The sequence below is a fragment of the Tachyglossus aculeatus genome, chromosome X1, assembly GCF_015852505.1.
Source record: "Tachyglossus aculeatus isolate mTacAcu1 chromosome X1, mTacAcu1.pri, whole genome shotgun sequence".
NCBI classification, from domain to species: Eukaryota; Metazoa; Chordata; class Mammalia; order Monotremata; family Tachyglossidae; genus Tachyglossus; species Tachyglossus aculeatus.
The window spans coordinates 21,722,493-21,743,492 of record NC_052101.1 but is presented as its reverse complement, the minus strand read 5'-3'; the positions used below and the strand labels follow the sequence as shown (position 1 = coordinate 21,743,492).

Below are 21,000 nucleotides of genomic sequence, written 5' to 3'. Positions count from 1 at the left end.
GCAAGGCTAAATGGCAGATTGGGGGTTCCTTATTCCCCTCTCCACTCTTCTCTCATTGCTCCAACCTCCTCCCACTCCAACCTCACTACACTCTTCTTCTTCCTCAGTAGAGACCAGTGTGGCTGTTCCTTCTTCTCGATTATCAGCTTCTCCACTTCCACACTCACCCCCATTGGCCACCTGATCAATGTTTCTGCTGCCACCTCATTGCCATCCGCATCAACCTCATAAATAAGGAGTGGATATAATCCACGTGAAATTTGTCAGGGTGACTGACGTTGTGTAATACCCAAATTCCCCCGGTGGATTTCATGGTTGGGCAAAGCCAAAACTTCCTAAAAACACCTGGGCTATTAAAAGCATACCACTATTCGCAAAAACTGATCTCCCCAGCAGAAACCATTCTTTTACCAATGGCCTTAAATTGTTCAATCCCCTCCTCCCTCACTTGGCCGATTTCCTACTACAGCCCAGCCCACACACTTTGCTCCTCTGGCGGCAGTTCGCTCACCGTGACCCAATCTTGCCGCCGACCCATTTCCTACTTCTTCCCTCTGACCTGGAATTCCCTCCACCTCCATACACGACAGACCACCCCCCTCCCCACCTTGAAAGCCTTATTAAAGTCAAATCTGCTCCAAGAGGCCTTGCCCGACTAAGCCCTCATTTCCTACTCCCTCTCTCTTCTGTGTCACATAAGCACTTGGATCTGTAGCCTTTAAAGGACTTGATATTCCCCTCACCTTCATCTCCACAGCACTTATGTATACAGCTGTAATTTATTTTAATGTCTGTCTTCCCTTCTAGACTGTAAGTTCGGTGTGGGTGGGGAATATGACTCCCAACTCTGTTGAACTGTGCTCACCCAAACGCTTGAAAGGAGTGTTCTGCATACATTAAGTGCTCAATAAACACCACTGATTGACAGGTTGAAAGGTCCGCAGAACTCCAAAACCCTACGAGCAGCAATTTTTAAGATGTACTGAAACAAAGCAAAATGACCGTGTGGAGAGAGCATGGGCTCCAACCTCACTACACTCTTCTTCTTCCTCAGTAGAGACCAGTGTGGCTGTTTCTCCTTCTCGATTATCACCTTCTCCTCTTCCACACTCACCCACATTGGCCACCTGATCAATGTTTCTGCTGCCACCTCATTGTCATCTGCATCAACCTCATAAATAAGGAGTGGATATAATCCACGTGAAATTTATCAGGGTGACTCGTGTACTTTTTTCATTATTTTAATTTTTTTTATGGTTTTTGTTAAGCACTTACTATGAGCAAGGCACTCTACTAAGTAACGGGATAGGTACAAGTAGCGCATATGTGGCTCAGTGGAAAGAGTACTTCATTCATTCATACTTCACTCATTCATTCATTCATTCATTCAGTACTTCCCCAGCGCTTAGTACAGTGCTCTGCACAGAGTAAGCGCTCAATAAATACGATTGAATGAATGAATGAATGCAGAGCACTGTTCTAAGCACTTGGGAGAGTCCACTATAAGACAGTTGGTAGGCAACTTGTCTGCTATATGACCTTGGGCAAGTCACTCTCTGGGCCTCAGTTACCTCCTCTGTAAAAGGGGAATAAAGACTGTGAGCCCCATGTGGGACACCGACTGCGTCCAACCTGATTACCTTGTAAAAATAATCATAATGATGATACTATTTGCTAAGCGCTTACTACATGCAAAGCACTGTTCTAAGTGCTGGGGAGGTTACAAGGTGATCAGGTTGTCCCAGCGGGGGCTCACAGTTTTAATCCCCATTTTACAGATGAGGTAACTGAGGCACAGAGAAGTAAAGTGACTTGCCCAAAGTCACGAAGCTGACAGTTGGCAGAGCCTGGACTTGAACCCATGACCTCTGACTCCAAAGCCCGGGCTCTTTCCACTGAGCCACGTACACGCTGCTTGTACCTAACCCGTTACTTAGTAGAGTGCCTTGCTGATAGTAAGCGCTTAACAAAAACCATAAAAAAAAATTAGAATAATGAAAAAAGTACACGAGTGCCTTTCATCCACTCCTCTTGGACTATATTAGTGATAGCTAAACTATGGTATGTGTTTCTTATTAACAGGCATAAAGTTGTATCAAGATTTCCAGTCATCTCGACTTGAGGATTCGTGAACAGTCTCAACTGGGTGCTACCCAAATTTAACCTATCAAGCGATGGGCTTCCAGGAAATTTTCAACCTTGTTATAAACTATACATTGTAAAATGGCATATGAATGACCACTTGCCCATTGACCAGAATATCTTACAAATTACGCTGAGAGTGAGAATTCCTTCGGGGGCGGGAGGCATCACTGCAGATGGCAACTCCCAAACCTGGGAAAGGACTGCTTCCACAGCAGCTCCCTGGTGGTCCGCTGCAGAAAGAGCTTTGAACTCTTACCTGCCCATCAACAAATGGTATTTACTGAGCGCTTACTGTAGGCTACCTTATATTTGCATGATTTTACAGTTTAGTGATAAACGATAAAAAAATTTTTGTCTAATTACAAAATATCTTTTCACATTCTGTTAGTTTGGCTTCAACCTTAAAGCCTTGAACTTACCGTCTCTATATGGTGCCAACTTGTACTTCCCCAGCGCTTAGTACAGTGCTCTGCACACAGTAAGCGCTCAATAAATACGACAATGAATGAATGAATGCAGAGCACTGTTCTAAGCACTTGGGAGACTCCACTATAAGACAGTTGGTAGGCAAGTTCCCTGCCCACAACCAGGGCCAGTCAGCAGGATCAGCCACAGCAGCTGTATATATGTATATATGTTTGTACATATTTATTACTCTATTTATTTATTTATTTTACTTGTACCTATCTATTCTATTTATTTTATTATGTTAGTATGTTTGGTTTTGTTCTCTGTCTCCCCCTTCTAGACTGTGAGCCCACTATTAGGTAGGGACTGTCTCTGTATGTTGCCAGCTTGTACTTCCCAAGCGCTTAGTGCAGTGCTCTGCACATAGTAAGCGCTCAATAAATACGATTGACTGATTGATTGAACAGCGAGGCCTTGGAAAAGGAGGAGGGGATGGGAAAGGTCCTCCTGAGGAAGCAGCTGGTCTACCACTTTTCCTGAACCTTCTCCTCTTACACTGCCATTCATTCATTCATTCATTCACTCACTCATTCATTCAATGAATTCAATGCCACCTACCAGAGACAGAGACACACAAAGACAGAGGCAGAAACAGACAGAGAGAGCGAAGGCAGAGCTCAATTGATGCTTCTACTATTCCTTCCCGACAGAAACCAAACCCTCCCAATCAATCGATCGTGTTTATTGAGCACGTATTGTGTGTAGAGCACTGTACCGAGCACTTGGGAGAGTACAATATAACAGTTGCTGAGAACGTTCCCTGCCCACCACAAGCTTACAGTTTAGAGAAGGAGATGAGAGCTGAGGGAGTGGGAGTGACAACAGCAGGGCTCTGAGCATGTGATGGGAAGGGAAGGGAAGGGAAGGGAAGGGAAGGGAAGGGAAGGGAAGGGAAGGGAAGGGAAGGGAAGGGAAGGGAAGGGAAGGGAAGGGAAGGGAAGGGAAGGGAAGGGAAGGGAAGGGAAGGGAAGGGAAGGGAAGGGATCATGACTTTATCCTACAATTCCCAGCCTAGAGTGTTTTACAATTTGTGGTTTTTCTTTAGGGAAGCAGGACGGCCTAGTGGAAGAAGCACGGGTCCGGGAATCGGACCTTGGGCAAGTCACTTCACTTCTCTAGGCCTCAGCCGTAAATCCTACTTCCTCCTACTTAAGACTGTGAACCCTAGGTGGGATAGGAACTGTGACCAACCTGGTAAACCTGTTTCTCCCCCAGCGCTTAATAATAATAATGATGGTATTTGTTAAGCGCTTACTATGTGCAAAGCACTGTTCTAAGCGCATGACACACAGTAAGCATTTAAAAATTCCACGGGGGGAGAGGAGGAGAGAACTGATGCTTTAACTTAATCAAAGGTTTTGTCCTTTTCTTCTAATTCAACGAATGATACAGGTTTGATAAGATCCCCTACATGATTTAACAGAGAGCTGTGATCCATATGGGGAGGAGGAAAACGTCACTGGATCTGCTTTTATCGAGCTGAGCCCGGTGGTGGCACTTCTGGAGGGGAGGCTCGCCCGCTCTGAGTCACACTGACCGAACCTGCTCGCCTTGAGGTGCTGCTACATGATGAGGTTTTTAACTGTGATTTCAGAACAAGTCTCTAAACCATCATTAACATACACCGACGTTTACATTTAGTGATTAGGTTCATCCGAACGCAAACACAAGCTATCCAAATCCTTCAGTCCAACAAGAACCTACCCGGTGCCTCACGTAAGATTAAGATCATGGAATCCTAAAGAAAAAGCTTAGAAAGAACCTCCTCCACCTACCCTAACAGAGCTCCGTTGAACTGATTTCATCATCTTGGCCTTTTTGGTTGGAAAAAAAGTGTACTAATATCAGATTAGTTATTCACTCACGATACTGGCCTAAGTATAGAAGATGGGTACTAATATCAGATTATTCACTCACGATACTGGCCTAAGTATAGAAGATGGGCTGAATTCAAGTCTCCTGCTTTCATTATTCATAAATCCCAACACATTCCAGTGGGAAAAAACCCACTTTACACATCCACATCTCCCCATCAAGGACCCATAATTTGTTTGTGACTGCATCTCAAACCCCAATCTTCCACTCGACTGCGTGCTCAGGCTGTGCCCAGGGGACTCCACGATGGAAAACAGTCCAGAGATGTGGTCATAGATCAAGTCGGATCAATATTAACCCAGGACACATCCTCAATTATCTACATCCTCCACAGCCACCTCCACTCTATTATCACATTCCCAAGAGGCTACTCCTGGGACCCAGATATTCCTAGGGTCATGGCCCTCACCAACGAGATAGCATTCCGGTAAAAACAGCCTCGGCCCCGGCGGGGAGGGAGAGGAAGCAGCCTGCCAGGGGGCGGGCAGAGGGTGTGGATGGGGAAATGAGGGTGTGGGAACAGGTAATTGGACATTTAGGGACTCTGGGTGTGCCTGTGTGGGTGTCTGCTTGACTGTGGGTGTGTGATTCTGGGTGAAAGATCGAGCGTGTGCATCTGTACTTACGGGTTCCATTACAGGCTGGCCCGATCGACCGATGCCATTTGGTGGCAACGGCAGCAGGGAGGTAACAGCCCCCAAAGGAAAAATCCCCAACTCATCCACCTGTCGGGAAGACGCCCCTCCTCCGCCATGGCCTTGACTTCTACCCCCATGTGGCGTTGAATACTTGACAGATTTATCGATTGCTTATTTGCTGTCGGGCACACGGGTGCATAAATTACATGAAATGGATCGCGACGGCCCCTTAAACACAACTAGCAACCTGAACCTCATCAAACCCCAGGCGCTGAAAGAGGATGGCTGTTACCTGCACTTTTGCATCACTGATTTGCTCCCCTTCATTCACCCCTTCCTCAGCCCCACAGCACTTATGTACATATCTGTAACTTTTTTGTTCAATTGATAGCTGTCTCTCCCATAGACTGTAAACTCGTTGTGGGCAGAAAACGTGTCTACTAACTCTCCCGAGCACTTAGTACGGTGTTCTGCACACAGTAAGCCCTCAATAAACACGACTGATTGATTTATCGTCTAAAATAGCCCGAGTGGCAACAGTGGGGCCGTGATGGGGGAGACGCGGGGAGGCAGAAAGTGGCAGCAAATAGCTTGTGCCCTTTAACTGTTCTGCTAAGACAACAGAGCTCCTGCTTATCCCTTTATGAAGGGTGGTGGCGGCCCCTGGATCTCCCCTGGCCGGGAAAGCGGGGTCTTCAGGGTTCCCCCCTCCCCATCTCTACTGGTGCTAACTGGGGGGCCCCCCAACTAATCTAAGGAGGCTAACCCCGAGGGAGGAGAAAGCGTGCTTTTCTGCATATCACAGCCTTTTCCCTCTCGGCTGCTCCTGGCCTGCATCCCTGGCCCAGATGATTCTCCCCTCCATCCCAAAGCCTCAGGGTTGCTGCCCAGAATGTGGGTTTTTGTTTTTTAGGGTATATAAGTGTTTTTGACGTGCCAGATACTGTACCAAGTAAGTGCTTAACAAATACCATCATAATAATAATTATTATTATTATTACCAAGCTCTGGTGTAGACACAAGCTAATCAGATTGGATACAGTCCATGTCCCACATGGGGCTCGGTCTTAATCCCCATTTTCCAGACACCGAGAAGGCCACACAGCAAACAAGTGGCAGAGCTGGAAGCAGAACGCAGGTCCTCTGACTCCCAAGCCTGTGCTCTTCTCACTAGGATATGCTGCTTCCCATTTCCTGAGCGGACTCAGAATGGAACGAAATTCATGAAGCAAATCAATCAATAATCAATCAATCATATTTACTGAGCGCTTACTGTGTGCACAGCACAGCACTAAGCGCTTGGGAAGTCCAAGTAGGCAACGTATAGAGACAGTCCCTACCCAACATCATCATCATCATCATCAATCGTATTTATTGAGCGCTTACTATGTGCAGAGCACTGTACTAAGCGCTTGGGAAGTCCAAGTTGGCAACATAGAGAGACAGTCCCTACCCAACAGTGGGCTCACAGTCTAGAAGGGGGAGACAGAGAACAAAACCAAACATATTAACAAAATAAAATAAATAGAATAGATATGTATAAGTAAAATAAATAAATAAGTAGAGTAATAAATATGTACAAACATATATACAGGTGCTGTGGGGAAGGGAAGGAGGTAAGACAGAGGGATGGAGAGGGAGGGCAAGGGGGAGAGGAAGGAGGGGGAAGCAAAGGCATGGACTGAGCGCTTACTGTGGGCAGGGCACTGTACTAAGCACTTGGGAGAGGGCATTCATTCAACCAATCAACCGTATTCCAGTGCCTACTGTGCACAAAGCACCACACCTAAGCGCTTGGAAGAGTACACAGAACAGTGCTTTGCACATAGTAAGTGCTTAATAAATGCTATAATTATTATTATTACAATACAACAATAAGCAGACACGTTCCTCACCCACAATGATCTTCGGCCTAGAGGGAGGGAGACGGACATCAACACAAATAAATAAACGATGGATAGGTACGTAAGTACTGTGGGGCTGGGAAGAGGGGGAAGAACCAAGGAGGCAAATCAAAGCTTACAGGTGGGGAACGGGCAGCTGCCCCAATTTGGGAGATGAGGGAGGGCCCAAAGCCTGAGTTTGATTGACTGAGTCAGGCCAGCACCAGGATGAAGCCTTTACAGCTCCCGGCTGGGTCTGGGCAATTTTCCCTAACTTGGGTAGACAAATCCAACGTGAATTTGCCGACTATCCAACTGGCTGTGGGACTACACAATGTCCAAGCTGTGTATGTGCAGCCAGGATCTCCTGGGCCAAAGACGCTTTTGTCCCTTTAGGGTCTTACCATTCTGCGCCAGGGCATCTTTTCAAAATTAGAGAATGGCTCTGAGTGAGTCATACGGCTACTAATTTGATCAAGACTGGAGGGATCTGGCCCGTCCAAAGCTCTATTCAGACCAACATCACAAAGCAGGGACGGGCAGGAGGGAGAGAGGGGTGAGGTTCTCCCTGGGTGGTAAAGACCGGTTAGAAGTCTGGCTTCAAACCTCTACTTTGTGACTGAAGCGGGGTGAGGAGAGCGCGATGAAAGGGTCATCCACTGACTGGCTGGGCTCTCTTCAGCAACCAACCGATGAAACCAAGGATGGAAAGGTGGGTTGAGAAGGAGCCAGACAAGCAGAAGAAGACACAAAGGGACACTGGGGAAATGTCTTTATAGTTTGTGTGGCATGCACACACGTAAACACACACACACACACACACACACACACAAATTCACACAAACCGGAGTGATGGGAAAACGTCAAAAGTCCTAAAAAGGTAAACACATTTAAATCTGTACGTGTTAAACTGATCATTTGAAAGTTATTTGGAAACAACTCCGCAAATAGAAGTTCTCACATTTTTTGCTTTCAACCTTTTCTCAGAATCTTCATTTCTAAACTCCCCACTAATATTCTGGTGCTCACGTGGCTTCAAAAGCTTAGACTGCCAAGTCTCTTGGAGAAAAGATGCTACAATAATGTCGAAAGGGAACTCAACTCCATAATCCCAGATTAGCCTCATCCAAGGCAACAAAAAAAAATCCTGCTTGGCATTTCACTTCTATGGGTATTCACTATCAAGTAACCTGTTTTCACTCATCTCCCCTAACAGGACAGAAATCATCTATCATTATAAAGGTATTCATGGACTTTGAAACGTGTTATTTCTATTAAAGTCTGCCTCCCCTTCTAGACTGTAAATTTGTTATGGGAACTTCTCTACCAACTGTCAGATGTACTCTTCCAAGCACTTAGCAGGGTGGTCTGCACACGGTAAGCACTCAGTAAATACAGCAACTATTCAGCTTACTGACGATATACAGAGAATTAAATCTGGAGACACAAAATAAAGGAAGGCGTTGATTTTAGTAACCCGGCTGGTAAGAATGTGGGGTGAGAAAGCTTTTGTCCCAGGAGGGAATACAGTGAAGAACCACAAGGGATCTGCAGGAGTCGGAAAGGAGGTGGAAGAAAGAGAGGGAGTTGACTGACAGTGGAGGGAAAACAGGAGCCGGGAAGAAGTGAGAGCTGCAGGCAGGAGCCAGGGAAAAATATCTCTGGGCAGCCGGAGGATGGGGACAGCAGAGGGAGGGGAGGCGGCCAGGAGCTGAGTGCTACATAGGTGTGAAAAACTGGGTGGGCAGGCGGAGTTGCAGGCACCTTCCCTGTCCAAGCCCCACAAAAAGCTAGCATATAAACCTCCCTGGTGTCCACCTAATAAACACCTTGCATCTACTAGCGTGATTCCTTGCATATGTCCTTCTCCTCTGAGCTCAGATCAACTCGGATATCTGGTTCATAGATGAACATGGACCTGAAGTAAAAAAAGGAAAAAGGCGCATCAGTGTGTCCTAGAAGTGAGTGATGCAGTTTGGAGGCTAGTCCATTACTGCATAATTAATTGGAGATCAATCATCCTAGTTGAAGGGGGAAAGGAAGTTTCTCTTGCCTTCGATAACACTGTCTGTAAAGTCATTTTAGATAACCAACTGCTATGCCTGAAAGATCTATTTTCAGTCAACCTGCTCTCAAAAGTCCCACCCCCTTGCTGCAAGGTAGCAGTAAAAAGGTGCCCAGGTGACTTTCTACAAACCCTAAGGTTCCTCCGGCCTCCAAAATTTAACTCAATCAATCGTACTTACTGAGAGCTTACTGTGTGCAGAACACTGTATTAGGCGCTTGGAAAGTACAATTCAGCAACAGATAGAGACAATCCCTACCCAACAACGGTTTTATTTGTATCGATGTCTCTCTCCCCCTCCTTTATTCATTCATTCAATCACATTTTTTGAGCGCTTACTGTATGCAGAGCACCGTACTAAGCACCTAGAAAGTACAATTCAGCAGCAGAGAGAGACAATCCTTGCCCACAATGGGCTCACAGTCTAGAAAGGGGGAGCAAGACATCAAAACAAGTAAACAGGCATCAGTAGCATTAATATAAATAGATAGAATAAGAGATATATATTCACATCAGAACAAGTAGAACAGGTATTAATATAAAGAAATAGAATTATAGATATGTACAAGTGCTGTGGAGCAGGGAAGCGGGTAGAGCAAAGGGAGCGAGTCGGGTGATGGGGAGGGGGAGCTGAGGAAAAGGGGGGCTCAGTCTGGGAAGGCCTCCTGGAGGAGACGAGCCTTCAGTAGGGCTTTGAAGGGGGAAAGTGAGCTGGTTTGGCAGATTTGAGGAGGGAGGACATTCCAGGCCAGAGGTAGGATGTGGGCCAGGGGTTGACGGCGGGACAGGCGAGAACGAGGCCCAGTGAGAAGGTTAGCGGCGGCGGAGGAGCGGAGGGTGCGGGCTGGGCTGGAGAAGGAGAAAGGGAGGTGAGGTAGGAGGGGGCAAGGTGAGGTGAGGTTATCACTTGAAGTGTTGTGATTATTATTGATGTGATTATTATCATTGTTGTTCTCATTATTGTGTACGTAAATGTAATCTGATTTATAAGACTAATGATAATGATGGTATTTGTTAAGTGCTTACTATGCGCTAAGCACTAGGGTAGACACAAGCAGATCGAGTTGGACAAAGTCCCTGTCCCATGTGGGGCTCAGAGTCTCAATCCCCACTCCACGGATGAGGCAACTGAGGCACAGAGAAGTGCAGTGATCTGCCCAGGATCACACAGCATCCCTTTGCTCTTCCCCTACGGACAGACTAACGGATGGCCAGATGGGCGGACACATAGATGGACTGACGGACAAAAATGAAAGGGGAACAGAAAGACTTCACTGGAAACTACATGGCTCTAAAGACAGAAAACAAACATCACTATTCCACAGAGTTTGGTCCCTTGTTACCTGAGTTTAGCAACTAATTCACAAAACGGATGTGAACCGCCAGCAAATGCTCTTATTTTGTAAGCCTATCTCCTACTGGCATATAAATGGCATTTCAAAGATCAAATCAGTCCATCCATTGGAGAACACAAATCAGGTCCTGCTCCCAGTACCACCCAGGGAGATGAGCTCATTTCTTATAGAAAGTCAAAGAAAATAAACTGGTATTTCACCGAAATCTTTGCACCTTCAGAATCCAAAGTATGCCCGGGTGATCCCACGATAGAAGTCTGTACATTAAGGATCAGATCTGTTTGTCTGAAAAATCTTTAGTTTTATCTCCCATCACCCACATTACCCCATTCTTTTTCAGATTCGATTTCACTACCTAAATTAATGTTGTTTCCTCTTTCTCTACTTATAAGGAAAGCTTCTCACAGTTTTTTTTTTTTTTAAATGAACCACTTCTTGAAGCTCTTGGTATTTTCCAAACAGTTTCTAAGGAACCACCAAATTTGAAGTTAACACAGGAGGTAGTGTCTCTCACTTTTGCATATCAAAGGGGCCTGCTTATTCCCCTAGTTATTCCTCCTGATGATAAAAATGAATTGATACTTAATCGACTGACCATCTTCAAAGAGGAATATTCCAGCAGGACAAGGGGGATCTAATTGAAAGTGTGGGCTACAGGGTCTCCGATTCAGCCCACTAAGGCAGGTTGGGAGTTGGAGTGAGACAGGTAACAGAGAGGATGTAGTCAAGGGGAGCAAGAGATTGCTATCCATTTCATTCCACATCAAGCCCGGCCACCCATTAAAACTTAAAAGTGGTGGGCTCAACACATCAGGAACCACTTTTTCACCCACCAAGTGGTAAGCAGATGGAATCTGTTAGCACGAGAAGCTTTTCAGACAAAACAGGAATAGGTTCCAGAATGGTTTCCTGGACAAGATCTATAATGGGCTACTAGAGGGGAAAGGGAGGGCGCTTGAAGGAGGACTGCAACAGATTCCAAGATATTGGATCCTTGACTGGGAGAGGGAATTAGGAATCTTGAAAGGTCCTGAAGTCTCAGTCAAGGATCGCGGCTGATCAGGCAGTCTTCAGTGCCACTGTTGAAGAACGTACCGTCCCAGATGCCATGACACTGAGAAACCATGGCTATCATTTCCCAACAATAATAATAATAATAATAATGGCATTTATTAAGCACTTACTATGTGCAAAGCACTGTTCTAAGCACTGGGGAGGTTACAAGGTGATCAGGCTGTCCCACAGGGGGCTCACAGTCAATCCCCATTTTACAGATGAGGTAACGGAGGCCCAGAGAAGTGAAGTGACTTGCCCAAAGTCACACAGCTGACAACTGGCGGAGCCGGGATTTGAACCCATGACCACTGACTCCAAAGCCCGGGCTCTTTCCACTGAGCCACGCTGCTTCTCATAATAATGATGGTATTGTTAAGTGCTTACTAAGTGCAAAGCACTGTTCTAAATACAAGGTTTTCAGGTTGTCCCACGTGGGGCTCACAGCCTTAGTCCCCATTTTACAGATGAGGTAACTGAGGCACAGGGAAGTGACTTGCCCAAAGTCATCCAGCTGACAAGTGGCAGAGCTGGGATTTGAACCCATGACCTCTGACTCCAAAGCCCATGCTCTTTCCACTAAGCCACGCTGCTTCCAATACCCAAGTCACAGCAAACCAAATGTCATCCTCAGCGCTTCTGTATTTGATTTAAGGCCATCCTCAGCACTTGGGTTGTGTATGTATATTACATTAAATATTCATTCAATCATATTTATTGAGCACTTACTGCGTGCGGAGCAATCACTCATTAGGCTTTTTCATTCTAACTGTCGAGCTACTATCTGTAGTACTCTTGTTCTTACGGCTCGCACAGTTTGAATATAATCTGGGGCTGCCTGCCTCCCCGATTAGACAGGGAGCCCTTTGAGGGCAGGGATCTTGTCTGGTATACTTTCCCAAGTGCTCAACATATGGTGGGAACTAAATACAAACCATGGAATGATAGTAGCCATGCTTTGACTTGTCCCAGGTCCAAGTGCAAAACCATTTCTTTCTCTTCCACTATCTACCCAGAACAAACTCAGGTTGTGGGGACCATTCTATCCAAGTAGTGTAGTAGAAAATGTACATTATAGCAGAATTGACTGAATTCTGGACCAAATGGGCCAGCAGTCCATTCTTCTGCTTTTCTCTGCTGCACGGAGTAGCATGGACACTTCCCTAAGCTTGCAGCAACCACACTGACACTTTGGGGTTTTGGTTTGGTTTTTTTTTCTGAGAAAGTGTTAAATCACTGTCTGGAAGAGAGGGGATTCCCCCCTCTTGGCTCGTGTTCAACTCAATTAAAATGCCCAAAAATGGTGAGACTATTTTACTTTTCCAAGAAATTCCATATTGGTTAGTGGAATACAGATTGGTTGTTTTATAACATCATAGACACCAAAATACTAATCACATAGCAAAGTTTTTGAACAGCGCTCTGCACATAGTAAGTGCTCAACAAATGCTATTGATTGATTGATTTGGTATTAATGTTACTGCATCACTTGGACCAAACTCAAACCGGGGACGAGCCGAAACATAAGCTACAAGAACAAAACCACCCAAACAACCTCTGAAGCTGGCATGGCAAACTCACTCCTGACCATGGGCTGCAATTGCCATTATAAAGGAGCACCTAGATGCTACTTGTACTAAGTGGCAAATTACTAACGAACTCTCTATAAATTCATCAGCAATTTGTACTTCAGGGAGCTTCGGACATTTTCCTGCGCATAACGGCTGTTCGATAAATACTACTATAAATAATATTATCAAACAGAGCAAAAAGAAATTGGACGGATGGATTCGACAATTACTTTCTTACGGCTACGACGATAGCGGGCGGGGCGTGGGGAAGTGGAGGCGGCAGAAAAGGAGACACAGAAATAGAGACAGGGATGAGTCCCGGAGACAGGCCCAGGATCCCAGAGGCTATCGGAGCCCGCGTGAGACTCAGAGCCCAGAGACGAGACAGAGAGGGAGAGCACAAAACACACTCACCCACTCACAATGACGACTTCTCCCCTGAGACATAGCAGGAGGAGGAGGAGGAGGAGGAGAGGCAGCTGTCCTTCTCCGGCTTCTGCTGAGCAGCCCTGGTTCCAGCCTAGAGGAAGGAGCTGCTCAATCCAGCCGGGCAAAGATGGGACAGGAGCAGAGGGGCACCTCCCCGTTGCCCTGTTACAACCAGCTGTCCGGCGGGGGTCCTACAGAGCCCCAGAAAAAGCTACATGGGGGTCTAGGCGCTGCAAGTACGAAAACAAGCATTTCCCCGTGTCTGCTTTTAATCGTCCGGGCCCAAACCCTGATTTCTGTCATTCAAACACCTTACATATGGGGAAAAGTGCAAAAAAAATAGTATTTTGGTGAAACTTTAAATCTCTTTTAATCCACACAGTCCTCCACCCACCCTAAGAAGTTTCACAACAGTGTCCCCTCGACTAAAAAAGCAGAGCTACTGTAGTCTCTCTATGCTCCCATTTTGCTGATAGATATAAGTGATCGATTACCTTTAATTCAAACAATACGTGCTTCTAAGAATCATTTAAAAAGATAAGTTCTTCTAGACTCAAATTTCTAGAACCTGATGAAACTGGGTCACACAACTGAACCGTTTGGCTGATGGATGTAAGTGATCGATTATCTTTAATTCAAACAATATGTGCTTCTAAGAATCATTTACGAAGTTCTTCTAGACTCAAATTTCTAGAACCTGATGAAACTGGGTCACACAACTGAACCGTTTTGCCGATGGATATAAGTGATCGATTACCTTTAATTCAAACAATATGTGCTTCTAAGAATCATTTACGAAGGTAAGTTCTTCTAGACTCAAATTTCTAGAACCTGATGAAACTGGGTCACACACCTGAACCGTCTGGCTGATGGATATAAGTGATCGATTATCTTTAATTCAAACAATATGTGCTTCTAAGAATCATTTACGAAGGTAAGTTCTTCTAGACTCAAATTTCTAGAACCTGACGAAACTGGGTCACACACCTGAACCGTCTGGCTGATGGATATAAGTGATCGATTATCTTTAATTCAAACGATATGTGCTTTTAAGAATCATTTACGAAGATAAGTTCTTCTAGACTCAGATTTCTAGAACCTGATGAAACCGGGTCACACAACTGAACCGTTTTGCTGATGGATATAAGTGATCGATTATCTTTAATTCAAACAATATGTGGTTCTAAGAATCATTTACAAAGATAAGTTCTTCTAGACTCAAATTTCTAGAACCTGATGAAACTGGGTCACACAACTGAACTCGGCAATGGCACAACATTTAATTAACGATTTTTCTGATAAACAGCGCCAGAGTTAGAAACTATGACTACAGCGCAAATGCTGTGTCGCATTCATTGTAAAGTAACAAACTGAGAACATGCACTAATGTCGCAACATTCAGAAACGGTTCCGTGTGAACGCCAGCTACATCCGCATGCTCAGCGAGCTATATTTCGAAATACATTTAAATCAGTTTCCATACTGACAGTGTTCTGAATGCCCCGTCATTAAATCAGGCCAAGAATATACCTGCCCAAAAAGAACAGGATTTCTCTTCCTGTCTCCGGGACTGATTTATACAGTTAGTAAATCATGACGGAATGGGGATCCTGGAAAAACAATCAAGTCTCCAGCACCGCTGCTGGTGCTCCTCTACTGACGTTCATCATTTTAGACAGACGGAGCAGTTGGAACATGCCATGACAAAACCACCATGCTGCTACCACGATGGAAATCCCCAGGCATCCTCGGGCTGTAATTCAATGACTCGGACAAGATCTACCTTTTCATTTACTGATTTCAAGTGGTCAAATCTGAGACGGTGACAGCTTGAAGCTGGGATTTTTGTACTCTGATCTTCCGTTTGCCGACTGCTGCTCGCTAAGTTGTGTTCTATATTTTGGTGTCCTTGCACCCTTCTGTGTTTGCATCCTGGGGTGGTAAACCAAGAGGGATGCAGCTGTAGAAATGAGAGTGATGGAAACTATCAGAACATTCCGTAAGTTTGGTTTGTTTTGGTTTTTTTTAAAGAGTCGGACCGAAGGATTAAACTAAAAACGTGAAAGCAAACGGGGATGAACAACATGCACAACTAGTTGCTACTGGAAAAACCCCAGGGGGTGGAACACAAGCAATGGGAACAAAACCGCTCCCCTCATGCAGAGCTCGGACCAATTTACTCTAACGGAACCCACTTAAAACCTAACTCCCAGGCTTCACGGTTGCTCGGGCTATTTCAGAGGAAGACGCAAGACGAACATTTAGCAGACTTTAACAACCGGATTAAACAAGCTATTGAGCGTTCAACACATGATCACAGCATACGCATAACACAATTACAACAAGAAAGAAGAAAGGCACCTGGAGACATCTGACACTGGGCATGCTCTGCAGGCATCTCAGTGCGCACATGCTCTCTACCAGGTTGGAGCAGCCTAGCCACAAAGACCTTGGCACAGAACACTGCAGGGTGACAAAAAGGAAGGAAGAGAAGAAGCAGTTAGATGCCACAACGAATCACTCGACTCAGGCAAACTCAAAACAGTAGCGGGATCGGTGGGGAACTGTTTTTACACAACGGGATTGTTAGTAGCGGCCAGCCAGTGACAACGTACCCGAGGGAAGACCTTCCAAGGGTGTGCCAGGGTTCGGGGCCTAACGAAGGGAGTCCCCATCCCCGCGGCTCACTGTTCGTGCCCGATTTAATAATGCAGGGGATCCACGAGGTGGTTAAAAATCAGTGCGGGTTGTACATCTCGAATGTCTAAAATCCATTATGGAGGTCTGGAGAAGCAGCTGCGGGAATTTTGACTTCCAGCGCCATACGGTATCGATTCTATCTTTTTTTCCTAACTCAGAACTGAATTATCCATCCCCCTGTATCCTAAGATTTCAGAGAGTGTTGTATTATTTTTAAGCAGAGAGAAAGCATACACAGCAGAGCAAGGAACAGTCAAGGGAAGAGTCAGCCCTGACCAATGCATTCCCATAAAGCGTTAAATCCTAAAGAAGTCTGATTTACAGTGTCACTACTTAGCATCTCCGCCTTTCATTTAAAAAGCTATTTTTCTCATCTTGGCCTTTGTTTAGTTCTTAAATGGCTTGGCCAAAGGCGAAAAAGCCCATTTTTATCCACCCCTCCTAAAGTGACCTGCCAGTGTGAGAGAGGAATTTCGAAGAGAGAAAAGTAAAAACGAAACTTTGAGAAATAAATGGACATCTACATTATCACTTAAGGAGATCATAAAGCTATATTAAAAGGGAACCAAAAATGCAGTGCAAGACTATTCTGCCGACTCTAGATCCGGTGACTTTTGGTCTTACATTTTTGCAAAGCTTACCACATATCCTAGGAGTAATTAATATCATTGCTCTGCACACAGTAAGCGCTCAATAAATACTATTGATTGATTTAGCTGCTGATTAAGTATTCTGCAGACATTTGTATACATACACTGCCCTCATGGGTAAAGTGTGAACAAGCAGACACACACAAATAAAAATAAAATTAAGATATCCATTCCAGCCCAAATTTACAATGCAATCTTTCACAACAACCCTATCTTCTTCTGGTTCAGTCTTTTGGGATTTTTTTTTTTCCTTTAACCTCAGTAATAATCACTGAAACCACTGAAATGCAAGAGAATATTTTCAAGCTCCTAAACGTGGCGACTGACATTTTCCACTAAAAGTCTACAAATGAGGTGCCATAGTCTATTAATGATAGCCTGGGTCACTAAAGTTCCCACTTCAAGAGTTAATAATTACCAAAAAATAAGCTTCTGTGACGGGAGGTGACAAAGGAGATAATAAATATACAGTATCTCATTCTGCCAGTGTCTTGGGTTACAGGCTTTAGAGTTACGCTTGCAAAACTAAATTCTAACTCTGTTCACGTCGAGAAAATGACCTCTCTTCCACAATGAGCTAGAAAATACCATGCCTGGGCAGAAAGATCAGAAATGATCTAAAATCAGGGCCAAGCCAAAGCTCATCCTCTGAACTTTAAAATCTCTATTTGTCATTGTGCCTGAAAAGACCCCTGCACAACCAACAGCTCAGACCGTCCTCATACATGCAAAATTTCCCCTTTCTTTTTTAAAATGGTATTTCTTAAGCGCTTCCTAAGTGCCAGGCACTGTACTAAGCGCTGGGTAGATCCAAGGTAATCAGGTTGGACGGAGTCCCTGCCCCACATGGGGCTCACAGTCTTAACCCCCATTTGACATATGAGGCAACTGAGGCCCAGAGAAGTGAAGTGACTTGCCCAAAGTCACACAGCGAACAAGGGGCGGAGGCAGGATTAGAATCCAGGTCCTTCTGACTCTCAGGCCTGGGCTCTATCCACTAGGCCAAACGGCAGTGCCTCCTGGTATTTTAAATTTGGCCTCTTCTTCAGCAGAAGATTGAAAATCTTAGATCTCTGGGAGCGAGCAGTGGGGACATCTTCAGTTGCTGCAAACCTTAGATTCATTCACTCCATCGCATTTATTGAGCGCTTACTGTGTGCAGAGCACTGTACTGAGCGCTTGGGAGAGTACGATACAACAATAAACAGACACGTTCCCTCCCACAGCGAGATCATACGGATCAAAGGGCACGGCCTGAACATACCGCAATCTTGCATATCGAATCCAAGTTTTAAGTATTCTCTGTTTATATAATATATAAACATATATACACGCCTAAGTCTTATATAAACAAAACGACAAATGAAACTTCCCTAGATGCAGCAACACGTCCCCGAGTTGCGCCCTGCGAACAGCGGCTGTGGATTTGGGTTGCTTTCAAAGTACATTCAGTCCAGGCGCAAGATGTGCGATCGCTATGCTTTTTAGCTAGAGGTCTGCTAGGGAATCAGGGGAATGTTCATCACACAACACAAGCCTGTTTGGAGACAGTGTGCCATGGTGTCAGAAGAAAGCGTTTTGGGCATGTGTCTGGTGTCAGGCACGATGAGTACTTCAGCACAAGCTGTCCTCGATGCCGGGTTTTACAAGAATGCAGCCGTTGTGAGGCAGACCTGGGTGTGTTGGAGGCTAGAGAGACACTGAAAGGAAAGCCATTTCTAATTTGGAGATAAATTAAATCAACAAACTTGCAATCATGGCAGGTGACGTTCCATTAAAGGTGCCAACACGATTAAGATGCCGGGTTTTACAAGAATGCAGCCGTCGTGAGGCAGACCTGGGTGTGTTGGAGGCTAGAGAGACACTGAAAGGAAAGCCATTTCTAATTTGGAGATAAATTAAATCATCAAACTTGTAATCACGGCAGGTGACGTTCCATTAAAGGTGCCAACACGATTAACCAGAACCCATACTGGACACAGTAATCCTACAGGAACCCTTGCTGGCACATCCCATCACTAAAAGCGTGAGCAGGATAGAGCGTACAACGTGGCTCGGTGGAAAGAGCCCGGGCTTGGGAGACAGAGGTCATGGATTCTAATGCCACATGTCCGCTGTGTGACCTTGGGCAAGCCACTTAACTTCTCTGAGCCTCAGTTATCTCATCTGTAAAATGGGGATTACGATTGTGAGCCCCACGTGGGGCAACCTGATCACCTTGTATCCCCCCCCAGTGCTTAGAACAGTGCTTTGCACATAGTAAGCGCTTAACAAATGCCATCATTATTATTATGACCCTGTGGAAAGAGCACGGGCCTGGGTTCTAATCCCAGCTCGGTCAGTTGCTTGTTGCTTGACCTTGGGGAAGTCACTTAAATGAACCTGGCCCCCTTTTTTATGGTATTCATTAAGGGTTTACTGCGTGCCAGGCACTGTACTTAGCACTGGGGATACTACAAGCTCAGTTCTCCTGTTCTCCCTTCTACTTACGCTCTGAGTCCCATACAGGATAGGGACTGTGTCCCCAACCTAATTAACTTGCATCTACCCCAACTCTTACAGCAGTGTTGACAAATACCTTTTTTTAAAAAAAAAAAAGGCTTCAGGAACAGTTCCAGTTTCCAGCTTAAAGCTGACAGAGGAAACTGGTAGGAACTGTCATGCACCAGGGGACCGAAAACGGCTGGTTTCCCATTGCAGAGAGCCCTCCCTCTTCTCCGCCCCTGCCATCCTCTCCTCGGAAACCGTAGCCTCATGGAGGAAGACGAATATCAACGTTAACACTCGTTTCCCTTACGCTTTAACATACTCAAAACAGCTCCTAGAAGGCAAATATTTACATCTCCTTTCGGAGTTCCTTAATAATGATAAATAATAACGATTGTGGTGTTTATTAAGCACTTACTATGTGCCAGGCACTATACTAAGCGCTGGGGTAGGTACAGGCTGATCAGGTTGGACACAGTCCCTGTCCCACGTGGGGCTCACAGTCTTCATCCTCAGTACTTCCCAGGCGCTTAGTACAGTGCTCTGCACATAGTAAGCGCTCAATAAATACGATTGATGATGATGATGATTTCACAGATGAGGTAACTGAGGCCCAGGGACGTGGACTGACTTGCCCAAGGTCACACAACAGACATGTGGTGGAACCAGAATTAGAACCCAGGTCCTTCTGATTCCCAGGCCTGTCCTCTATCCACTACACCACGGGGATGCACAGCACTGTACTAAGCGCTTGGGAGGGTACAAAGAAAGGAGAAGATTGAGCCGATCCCTACTTACAAGGAATTTACACACTGGAGTACAAGTTCTGGGGTGGATGAACCATCTGGGCCAACTGGAACCCGACTTAAAAGCTACCACAGATTGGACTCACCTAGTTCTTTTGCCTGAATAACTTTCTAAAGCAAAATAAACAAGTGCTTCCTCAATAATACCAGGACCCCTCCGAGAGGCGGCCTGCTTGGCGACTTGTACTTCCCAAGCGCTTAGTACAGTGCTCTGCACACGGTGAGCGCTCAATAAATACGATTGATTGATTGATTGACTAGGGAGGGCTTTTGAGAGGGCTGTTTTGCCGAGATTTGGTGGAGGGAAGAAAACCGACGGACGCAGGGCAGCCAGGCTGCAAACTCTACAGCGGAGGTGTGGCACCATTGAGGACACAATAAACGGGAACATGGTAAAAGTCTTATCTGATAAGAGAAGTGCCATGGAATCTATTTGATAGAAAGGCAACAGACAAAAACACAACACGCAGCAGGATGAAGCAATTAATCAGGAAATGATGCGACTAGAGAGGCTATAAAATTGGACGTGTACTAATAACGAGAATGTTCAATTATCCTACAGAGACTGGCTGAGTAACAACGGAAAAGGAAGGGGAAGCAGGGGTAGCATAAGTCACTATTTTCTTGAACGGCCTGTCCTAAAACCACGAAGGAAAGCTAATGCGTTGGATTTGATTCTTAGTAGTTAGTGTAGGAAATACATCCTGAAGAGTCACTCTACAATGGTGACAACTTGATTAAAAAAAAAAAAATTCAGCACTCTTGCTGCTGGAGAGGGGAAATCAAAATAAACCCAAATGCTTGGATATTTAACTTAGAAACTACGGGGAAATGTGGGCCTTTTGGGAAAAGCTGAAAGGGTTATTTTTAAGAGA

General features: G+C 45.3%; 1 protein-coding gene across 5 annotated transcripts in view; it reads right to left on the bottom strand.

Annotated features, from left to right (window-relative positions):
• Positions 1-21,000, bottom strand: part of FBXW11 (F-box and WD repeat domain containing 11) — a 142,496-nt gene that overhangs the window by 79,885 nt on the left and 41,611 nt on the right. For 2 of the 5 annotated variants that reach the window (XM_038772349.1, XM_038772348.1), the window contains exon 2: positions 15,844-15,945. The exons of the other annotated variants lie outside the window; for them this stretch is intronic. In XM_038772349.1, the coding sequence (XP_038628277.1) occupies positions 15,844-15,945 (102 nt within the window). The remainder of the gene's footprint in view (positions 1-15,843; positions 15,946-21,000) is intronic. 5 annotated transcript variants of the gene reach the window in all.